Source organism: Nicotiana tomentosiformis, chromosome 4 (genome assembly GCF_000390325.3).
Source record: "Nicotiana tomentosiformis chromosome 4, ASM39032v3, whole genome shotgun sequence".
Lineage (NCBI taxonomy): Eukaryota > Viridiplantae > Streptophyta > Magnoliopsida > Solanales > Solanaceae > Nicotiana > Nicotiana tomentosiformis.
Genome location: NC_090815.1, coordinates 104,021,983 through 104,033,644, shown reverse-complemented (window position 1 = coordinate 104,033,644; position 11,662 = coordinate 104,021,983). Strand labels below are relative to the sequence as shown.

At 35.0% G+C, this 11,662-nt stretch overlaps 1 protein-coding gene across 1 annotated transcript; it reads left to right on the top strand.

Moving 5' to 3' along the window:
- Window positions 1–208: 208 nt before the first annotated feature.
- Window positions 209–1,398, top strand: LOC104084517 (blue copper protein-like). Its single transcript, XM_009588402.4, has 2 exons — window positions 209–550; window positions 828–1,398. The coding sequence occupies exons 1-2, from the start codon at window positions 385–387 to the stop codon at window positions 1,244–1,246; spliced, it is 585 nt and encodes a 194-aa protein (XP_009586697.1). The 5' UTR covers window positions 209–384; the 3' UTR covers window positions 1,247–1,398.
- The last annotated feature ends 10,264 nt before the right edge of the window (window positions 1,399–11,662 follow it).

Below are 11,662 nucleotides of genomic sequence, written 5' to 3'. Positions count from 1 at the left end.
ACTGATTCTCTACGCATTTCACATATAATGCTTTGAACCTCATGTTTTGGGGCAAACAGGAATATCATAACTATTGGAAGATTTCAACATCCTAATTCTTCAAGGTTAGAAAACAAGAATGATAGACACCAACTTTTTCTGGGCATTAGGTATGAGTCTGACTGAAATTATATCCCATTGAAATAATTGAAATCTCCTTTACAACTATGCACCCCATTACAAAAAATTAAGTGACCTACTCCATTTCCTTTTCAGTGCTTTCCCTTTATATAAGAAAATCCTCGTAGGCTTCTTCACTAAAATTACCTCACAATTAAGAAAAACTAACTCTCTACCTCTCTTCCTTAAAAACACAGTCGTTAGAAACAAGAAAACACAAGCAACATGGGAAAATTTAGGGCTGGGATTTTCGTTTTGGTTTTGTTCCTATGTTGTGTTGTTCCAAGTTTGGCCACAGTTTATACTGTTGGAGACTCAGCTGGGTGGGCAATGGGTGTGGATTATAGCACTTGGGCAACTGGAAAAACTTTTAATGTTGGTGATTCACTTCGTAAGTTTTCTTCTCCATATTTAAACCATTTTCTTAAATTCCTTTCGTAAATCAAGAAAATATATTTGTACGTGAATTTTTTTTAAGTAAGAATGTAACTATAATACATTGAATTTTACAGTATATTCGCATAATTGAACTGTTGTAGCATGTTGTTGTTCTCATTTTTCAGGTTGTTAGCTTTTGCCTTTTGTGATAGTAGTTATCCGTAATTAATTTTTAGGTTACCCAATAATTAAACTTGTAACATTATTAGTAACAAATTAAATATTTGCAGTTTTCAACTATCCAAGTGGTCACACAGTGGATGAAGTAAGTGCTAGTGACTATCAGTCATGCACTGCTGGAAATGCCATAACGTCCGATAAGAGCGGCGCCACCACAATTTCTCTCAAGACCGCCGGGACTCATTACTTCACTTGTGGCGCAATGGGCCATTGCAGCGGCGGCATGAAGCTCGCCGTCACTGTGGCGGCAGCCGGTGGCGGTGGAGGAGGTTCCACCACACCATCATCCGGCACCACCACACCATCATCCGGCACCACCACTTCTACAGCCACCCCTACACCTGACACTACTACTACTACTACTACTGGCACAACTTCACATCCATCAGCATCAGAAACTTTGTCACCATTTATCCCCTTGTTAATTTCTGGGGTTGCTGCAATATTTTATTTTTTCGTTATTTCATAAGCTTGGCAAATGGCAAATGGCAAAGGATAGTTCCTTTACCATTTTCTCCCCTTTTGCTTAGTTAGTTTTCTACTGCTTTTCCTATTTGCTTTACTTTTTTGTAAGTGGTTGTGTTGATGAATGTCTTATTTTCAGCTGTGATTTAATTCTTAGCAGTTGGCATGTCATTTTCTAAAATAGTTGATGCATAACTATGATTACGATTATGAATTTTAACTATCATATGATAGCGTTCCACTATGACCATTATGTCTAAGGATTTAATTTTTCACATGAAATAACACATGTATTTATGTAAAGCAAGTGATTTATGAAGATCGATTAAACTATACTGATAACATGAAACTTTTGAACTATTGTGTATATACCTTAGATTCATATATTTAATAAGAGGTAGTATGAGTAAGACATGTGAACGGACTTTGAATAGGACAATAAATGGATCATAGAAATATTGGATCAGTTTTGATGTAAGACGATGTCAAATTAAGTTGATAATGTTAAGAGTAACTAATATCTTACCATAGAACACATATACAAATTAAATAGAGCACATGAAATAACACATGATTTATGTAAATCACAATATCACTAACATTGTTCAGTGGTTGGGCAAGCCTTAGTTTTGCAATGAAGAGGCTAGCCCATGACTCACTGGATCTTATTTGCGTTTGCACAGTGTAGAGTTAGGTCCAACAAAATCTCTCTGATATTTCTGGGAAATAGAATTGTCATATTTAGGCCCAAATCATAAGTTGGCCGAAGGAAAATGAGCATTGACGTTTGAAGAAGAATAAATAGGCTTCTATTCAGAAAATTGTTCTCGCGGGATTGTTTATTCATTTTTTATCCCCGTTTTATAAGTAGTGAAAAGATAATTTTTTTTTATATTTTATAGACAAGGTAAATAACCTTTATTTCCTTCCACTTTTCCGTTTCTTAACCAACTCTTATTCTTCGTAAAAAACCATCATAGTTCTTCAATTCTAGAAGCTTGAAAGTTCTTGTTTGGGGGGGTGAAAATTGGAAGAGGGTGGTTGATTATTGTTAAGATGGTTTGAGTGTTGATTATTTATACTTAACTTTTTAGTTCAAATACTAATTTAGTAATTTAGTTTAAAATTACAAAACTTCATTGCTAATCCTGAAGAAATTAGAGCACCACAACTTATGGACCTGCCATAATAATCTCAAGTCACTAAGCGAGCTTATAACAATAACTAGTGAATATGTCGCGCTTCGCGCTATCATGAAAAACATAATTAGAAGTAGTCCTATAAGTTGACATAGGAGAGATTAAAACCTACACTTCACTTATGAAATAAAAATTAATTATCTATGTTTGAAGAAATCACAATACAAAAATTGGAGCTTGGAGAAATAACATTTTACACTATCAAAAATTCTTTCGGAAAAGAAGAAATAGGAAAAAGTTAAGCAAAATGTTCACTTTAAAATATATGTATACAATATATCTTTGGGTGGAAAGAGGTAAATACATGATTCAGGTTATATAAAGGGCCTGTTATCTTTTCTTGCCGCAGCATCCTAGCAAATTACATTAGGTCATGATTCACACTTTTTTGCTTATAACCAAGGAAACATGGAAAGAAAACAACCCAAGGTCTTTTTGTACCTATCCGTTAAGTCAAATCCTAGAAGTTCTCAACCACCTAATTCCTACTTATTTTTCGCTTACACTTGAAGCCTATACCAAGATATTGAGGGACTTTTAGCTTAACTATCAATTTCTTCTCCAGCTTAAAAAATGCTTCATTATCATCTTTCTATACTCTGTAAAATATCAGTTGATCAACAAATCAAGACAATTCCAAATTGGTCACTTCGACAATCTTTATGTATTTCATTCCAATCCTAACTTTAAGCTATACAAATATTTCAAGTGAACTTTTAAGCACATGCACATGATTTCGATTATGAAGTTTGTGAAAATGTTAAGGTTCCATACAAACAAACAAACGTCTTAACTGGATTTAAGTGATGGAGGAGAAATAGATATAGGCTTTACTTAAATAGAAGTGCTAGAGGGAACTCTCACCTTCCTTGTTCTTCCAAAGGTGTTGTAGGAGGCTATTAAGAGGGCTCTTAATATTTTGTTCTGCAAAAGAAATTACAGTTAGGATAAGGTAGAAATATTAAATAAACAACGAAGGGAAGGCGGCACAGAAAAATCTCCTAATATACTTTGGACAAATGGAAGAATATTTCGACAATCAAGAGCTGAAGATATCTTGATTAAGGTATTTATTACAAGAAAGAGGAAAATAACCAAAACAATGACAAAGGAGAAAAAAGATTTAGAAAAACGATTGAAACACTTTACAGGAAATAAATTAACTATATGCTGGACATCCAAAATATATAAATTTATACTCACCCTATATTATACGGGGGCGGCCCGTCCATAAAACGGGTAAAGCAATTGCTTTAGGCCCCACATTTATGGGGGCTCCATTTTTTGGTTATACCTAAGTTCTATATATATAATAAAATAAAAATTAAAAAAACTATAAAGTAAAACAATACATGGGAAGTTTGCATAAAAAGAGAACACAAATTTGAGACAGTGGACCACAACTTTCTCGAGCAAAGTGAAAACGGACGTGTGCACTATATTATATTTTTATACTTTGTTCTTCAATTTATTATTCATGTCTCCATTCTGCAATAGCCAAAGATCAAGCATTATTGTGGAGTTTCAGAGTTCAGAGTTCAGTGTATTGATTCAAGAAATAATGGAGTATTTTTTGTTCGTTCTATTTTCATAATTCAAGTCTTACGACAAGCATACTCGAGTAGAAAATTTAATTTGATATCAAGTTATCCGTTCTTGAACCAGGTTCTATCATTCTATCTTTTTATTATTTTCTCATCTAAAATTTAATATTTTTCTATTTAGTGCATTTTTAGATTATTTATTAGAAGATAAGTATGTCAAATAGAAAGTATGAATCTGGTTATGAAAAACTCAAGAAAAGAAGAAGAATTCAAAATCTAATACAATCTCAAAAAGAGGCTCTTGATAATTTTTTTTGATTATAAGAAAATTATTAGTAACTTTGCATCTAAAAAAGCTAGAAAAATTGACTTCAAATAATTAAAAAATTAAAAATATTAAGGCCCCTCGTTAAAGTTTGACTTTAGGCCCCAAAATATGTCGGGCCGTCCCTGATATTATACAGAAAATTTAAGACCGAATATTCCAAAGCAGCAATTTTTTCGAATCCAGTTGAAGTTAATTGCCGATGTTTTAGAAGCATATAGAGTAATTTCTATTCCGATATGCGACCGAAGTGGAGAAATACAAGAATGAAGTGGAGAATCAATTGAATAAAAAGATCAAAATGATTAGAAGTGATAGGGGTGGAGAATATAAATCTCTGTTTGCAAAAATATATTTGGAATATGGAATTATCCATCAGACTACTGCACCTTACACACTTCAATCCAATGGAATTGCGGAAAGGAAAAATCGAACATTAAAGGAAATGATGAATTCTTTATTAATAAGTTCCGGATTACCGCAGAGTTTGTGGGGCGAAGCTATCCTTACAGCTAACCGAATATTTAACAGAGTACCCCACAGCAAAACGCAATCTATTCCATATGAAAAATAGAAAGGAAGAAAACCCAACTTGAAATATTTCAAAGTGTGGGGGTGTCTAGCAAAGGTACAAGTTCCTTTACCTAAAAGGGTTAAAATCGGATCAAAAACTGTTGATTGCGTTTTCATTGGATATGCTACAAACAGTAAAGCATGTCGGTTTTCGGTTTATAAATCCAATAATCCCGAAATTCACGTTAATACGGTAATGGAATCAGATAATGCTGAATTCTTTGAAAGCATCTATCCGTATAAAATTGAATGTGAGTCGTTAAGTGAAAGACCTAAACGACCTCGGGAAGAACCAAAGGAAAATACTCCAAGTATAGAAGATCCAAGGCGTAGCAAACGTCAAAGAACATCTACTTCCTTTGGATCAGATTTTGTGACATTCTTGCTTGAAAATGAGCCTCAAACTTTTAAAGCAGCTATGTCATCTTCTGATTCAGCGTTTTGGAAAGAGACAGTCAATAGTGAGATTCAATAAATTTTGGATAACCATACATGGGAATTGGTAGATCTTCCTCCGAGAAATAAGCCTTTAGGTTCGAAATGGATCTTTAAACGGAAAGTGAAAGCTGATGGTACTATTGACAAATATAAGGCAAGACTTGTTGTCAAAGGTTATAGATAAAAGGAAGGCCTTGATTACTTTGACACTTACTCGCCAGTAACAAAGATAACATCTATTAGGGTGTTAGTGGAACTAGCGACCGTGTATGGTCTTGAAATCCATCAAATGGATGTTAAAACAGCTTTTTTAAATGGAGAGTTAGAGGAAGAGATTTACATGGAACAACCTAAGGGTTTTGTGGTTCCTAGTAAAAAAAAGAAAGTGTGCAAACTTATTAAGTCGCTTTATGGACTTAAACAAGCACCCAAACAATGGCATGCCAAATTTGACCAAACAATGTTGGCAAGTGGGTTTAAAATCAACGAGTGCGACAAATGTGTTTACATTAAAAACACTCCAGGTCATGAAGTCATTATTTGTTTATATGTTGATGACATGTTGATAATGAGCAAAAACATGGCAGATATAAATGCTACTAAGCATATGTTGGATAGCAAATTTGATATGAAAGACTTAGGAGTTGCTGATGTGATCTTAGGAATCAGAATTCACAAGACTCCACAAGGTCTAGCATTATCACAGTCTCACTATATTGAAAAGGTACTTGACAAGTTCAAGTATTTGGATTTCAAAATTGCCAAGACTCCAATTGACGTGAGTTATGCACTTCAAAAGAATGAAGGTGAAAGTGACTCACAACTGGACTATACAAGAGTATTGGAAAGTTTGATATATATCATGAATTGTACGCGACCAGATATAGCATGTGCTATTAGTAAACTGAGTCGGTTTACAAGTAATCCTAATCACATACATTGGATGGCAATGAAATGAGTATTGGGGTATCTCAAACTTACCCAAAATTACGCTTTGCATTATAACAAACATCTCTCCGTGATTGAGGAATATAGTGATACAAATTGGATCACTGGATCATCTGAAGTTAAATCCACGAGTGGATATGTTTTCACGATTGGGGGTGGAGCAGTGTCTTGGAAATCATCCAAACAAACATGCATCTCCCGTTCTACAATGGAATCTGAATTCATAGCTTTAGATAAGGCCGGTGAAGAAGCTGAATGGCTCCAGAATTTCTTGGAAGATATTTCATTTTGGCCCAAATCTTTGGCACCTATTTGTATACATTATGATAGTCAAGCGGCAATAGGCAGGGCAGGGGAGCGTTATGAATAACGAAAAATCTCGTCATATACGACGGAGACACAATACCGTTAGACAATTACTCTCTAGTAGTGTTATCACAATTGACTACGTAAAGTCAAGAGATAACTTGTCGGATCTACTTATAAAAGGCCTATCTAGAGAGGCAGTTGAAAGATCATCAAAGGGAATGGGGTTAAGGTCTAGGACAAGTCATCATGGCGGTAACTCTACCTAGCAGACTGGAGATCCCACGAGTTAGGTTTAAAGAGATCAAACAAAGTTATGAATGACGGTTCAACATTGTCAAATAACTCAACCCATTCTTGTGATGAAGCCAATGTTCAGAAATCGAGGTAAAACATTAAGGCTTTTTGATGAGTCAACAAAGCTTAAAGTTTTTTTAATGATTTGCTAAGTCTGGCAGGATATGACCAGATAGTGTGTCTATAGGATTACACATTTAGAAATCACCTATGTGAGTGTGAAGTGTAAGCCGCTTCAAGGGGAATAAAAGTAAAGGCCCATTCTCTAAGCACTCATGAAACCAGGCGGTGTTCATGGCTGAAACGAACACAACCGTGAGAACTATAGATAGTTAAGGATTGATTGTGTGACTTATGTTGTCTAGGTATACAACAAAGCTCGACGGTTCAAAGATATCAAATCTACCGATTGACCGAGTATATCCGATATAAGTTTACTACGGAAAGTTCAAAGGGAAACCTACTTATCCAAATGCAATTAATTCTTGCATGTAAAATACACACGCGTCCGTGCATTCCTTTATTTTATAGCCATTCCCCATTCATGTGGGAGATTGTTGGGATTTTAAGCTTGTGTAGCTTAAAGAGGGTGAATGAGAAATGGAGAAAAAATAAAATATTTGAGTTTCCCTCCTTGGCTAAGGGACATTGTCCCATATTGGAGGAAAAAAAGGCTTTTGATGGGTATATATATAATTGCTCTTCTTCTAGCTCTTAAGAGTTAAGAAGAAAGCAAGCCTCGCGCCGTCGTCGTCGCTCGCTCGCTCGGCTCGACTTCGGCTTCTTCGGATTCGGATTCGGATTTGGTCAAAGATTGATTGATTAATCTTTTTGGATAAAATTCCTTTCAATTATTTAATTAATTAATTAAATAATTAACAAAAAATTCAATCCGGAATAACCCATGACCCGCGACCCGGTCCGGTCAGGCCCATTTTTTTGCAGATTATTTTAAATTTATTTTCTCGCAATATTTCAAACAACCCTGTTTCAACAGCCATGGCTGTTTCTGAAAGGTTGCAAACCTTTTCAGAAACAATGCCAGCAACTCTATAAATAGAGTTTGAATTCTAGAATCTTTCCTTACGAAAATTTCTGAGCTTCTTCTTCTTCTGCAAAAAAATTTTAGTGTGTTTTACAGCCTTCAAGTGGCTCTCTGTTCACCAGCGTTTTGGTACCAACACTCCGGTGAGTTAAATCGTTCTATCCTGGGAGGATATATTCCAGCACCTCGATACTTGAGGGAAATAATTTCCTTAAGGACACACTGTGTATTCAGTGGGCTCGATTTATTTCTATACTATTTTTTGCAGAATTTATTTCGTTAAACTAGTATTACTAACTTTCTGTTTTGTTTATATATTTCAGAAAGTTTAATTGTTTATTACAGCAATACAGACTATAACAAATAAAAACAAATACCATATTCGGCAAACATCGTCACAGCCTAATCCTAATCCTAGAAGAATAAATGACATCTAGAGTTGTGGTCTGTATTTCCATTACCTAAATTTTTCCTATTCTTTTTTCCTTTTTCAACAATTTCTTTTCGTTTCCTACTATTTTTTAAACTCCCTCTCAATGAAAGTCCATCTAAAATCTATTACAAAATCCATTTAAAGGAGTAGTAATTTCTTTGGGAAATAAATGGACAACTTGTGGATCTTCTAACAAGAGTATATCACATCAATGAATTAAAAGAATAGGAAAAAAAGTAAAAAGGGAAAGAATGGCCAAAAAGATGAGAGAATGAATAATTGTCGGTTTAATCCTTTTTTACAAACTTACCCTTACGCTTCAACAGCTATAAAATAAAAGTTCATGTGCAACAATCACCTGTATAAATTTACATATGACCAGAGATAAAGCCAGTGAAAGAAACTGTACCTGTCTTTGTTTCTTACCAAATGCCTTTTAGTGGTCATTGACTCTAAACTAAGCAATAACATTGTCACGATCCAATTTTTCCTCCGTTAGGTATCGTGATAACACTTAATTTTAAGGACTAGGTAAGCCTAACATTTACTGAATAACAACAATAATAAATAACATCTAACAATTTTTGATATAGAAATCTCTATAAAATTTATAATTCCCAAAACCGATAGTACAAGTCATAAGCTCTACAGAGTTTGCTATAATTCTTCTAAATACAACTGTTTGAAATAAAGTAACAGTATGAATACAAATCAGAAAGTGACTCCGAAGCATGCGAACGCAGCAGCAGGTTTACTTTGAGTCTCCACAGCAACAATCCGCACAACTAGCTAATGATCAACTGACTTCGAAATACCTGGCTTTGCACAAAAATGCACAGAAGTATAGTATGAGTACACCACGGCGGTACCCAGCAAGTATCAAGACTAACCTAAGTGGAGTAGTGACGAGGAACAGTCAAGATACCTACTGGACTAAATGACCTGAACAAAGTATAAGTATAGAAACAACAAAGTATAATATCTACATAAAGACTACGCGATATGACTAACAATACAGTAATTGCAATAGGAAAGGACAACAAGTATCAACGGAATACAATAATAATGACACAGATGAGTGAATGTAAACACAACCTAAATCCGAAATCACAGATACAACAAGAACAAATAATAACTCAGCAACAACGACCGCTTTCACATCAGGTTTTAGTCAACAAACTCCACGAGGTACCGAGCCTCGGACAAATCACAACTCACGAGTCTCAATACCTGAACCTTAACACTTGGCATCCTGTGCCCTCATTACACCTCATAACACGACTCGCGTGCCAAATAGAGCCATTCTCACATAGAAGGAAAGTAAGCAAGGTTGTGCATTTATACTCAACAATATCAAGAAAATCTCTTATCCGATAAGAGTGCTTAACTATGTGTATGCTTGTGCAAGTGTCCTAACATAGTTCATACCAGCTAGTGAGCATAAGGAAAAGAACGGACAGCACGTAAAATATTTTCTCATAATTTTCACAAGATAAAGCTCACACAGATAAGTGTACCACTACATAAATATCAATAACAAGAATACCCCATGCCATCACAAATCAATTCCTAACAGGTATACGGTCGCATACCGGCCGCATAATTTGGCCTCCAAAGCTGGGTGTTACTGACCCAGTCTGCGGTCATTATGCGGCCCGCATACTTGTTCTGTGGTCGTATAATGCACTGCAAAATAGGTCTGTGGTCGCATAGTGTACCACAGATTTTTCTCGAATCTTGCCCCTCTCCTGATCCACTTTGCGACCATTATGTGGTCCACAGAGTGATTCTGCGACCGCATAGTGGTCGCAAAAATGACCCTTTTCCGACAAAAAATTTCCTTTACACATCGGTGCATTGTTCAACCCAAAACTTAATTTTTTTACTAATTGATCTACCCCAGCACCACCAAATCTTAATTTCCTTAGCAAAATTTCTCCAGGGTCGTTACACTTAAGTCAACATCTGGTCAACCTTTTCAACTTAAATTCTAAACCTTGGAACTAAGTGCTCCAAATCCTTTCAAAATCTCATCGGACCCAAACCAATTACCCCGGCAAGCCCAATAACAATTATAATTCACAATTTGAGCAGTAAATGGGGGAACGAGATTGCAATAATCAAAATAACCGGTCGGGTCGTTACATCCGGACAGATATTGCATTTTATTTTTTTACATTCCTAGTTGATCCTCATGCACTTGTGACACCGGATTTTGGGGTGATTATGGGTTGTTTTGTATTGAAATTGTTAAGAATATTATTATTTATACTGTAAATTTCACCTTTTACTATTTAATCGAAGGAAAATATGATTTCAAAAATATTAAAAATAAGAACTAAATCAAGTATATTTTGGCTTGCCTAACGGCGGTGTCTGGCGCCATCACGATCTTAATGAATTTTGGATCGTGACAATAATAATCATCACTATGATTATAAAAGGAGAACAATAAGGGTTCTCAAAATAGTCCTTCAAAATGTGAAGGCAATGTTTACCATCAAATTGGTATGAAAAATAATAAAGTACGACGCTGATTATGATCCATTCCTTGAAGAGAATGTGACTTGTGATAAGCATTGAGAATGCAGACCCATTCCTAAAGGTGAATGTGGCAATATATGATAAAAGTAATGAATAAAGACATGCAATGCATGATTAGATGAATACCGCGCAACTCACCTCTAAGGAAGGTTTGAGTGAAATAAAGAGAATAAATATTATTGTGTGGTTACATGAATATGTCATTGGTCGCGTACATTTGATAAGCCAAAAATAATTTTGTTGTGCCTTATAAAAGGTTATTAAAGGTAAAATTAAAGCAAGAAATGATTTTGCTTATGATGATTTTGACCATGATAATTTATTATGATATAATTTTCTCTGTGAAGGAGACATTTACCATATGAATGGTGTGACAAAAGATCTATAGTAAAAAAGTTATTCCACCATAATGCACAAAGATGGATCCCCAAATAAGGCCAGGAATATGTATTGGTGATCCCAACAATAGGGGGAGAAAATAGGCAGCTGAAAAAGTAATGCATGTAATGAATTATTATTAGTACATCTAGATCCTCGTATGAAAAAATGTGAACTTGAAGTTTAAGTGATAATTCATTTGCAAAATATTGCCAGGCGTATTTGCTAATCCAAAACTAAATATCATATTTTAGCTGCTAATGCTCCAAATAAAATAAAGTTCATAATGAATAGAGTCTATGGCATGCATGAAGCATAATAGACTAATCGGTTCCAAAGATAAAACTCCTTGAAGAAGGAGAGGAGCAAATGTTCAAGATGGTCATAATA

Bases quoted from the DNA above. Each gene is read 5' to 3' on its own strand.
- LOC104084517 (XM_009588402.4), top strand. From the start codon at position 385: ATGGGAAAATTTAGGGCTGGGATTTTCGTTTTGGTTTTGTTCCTATGT. The intron at 551-827 runs GTAAGTTTTCTT...AAATATTTGCAG, and splicing joins TAATGTTGGTGATTCACTTC to TTTTCAACTATCCAAGTGGT.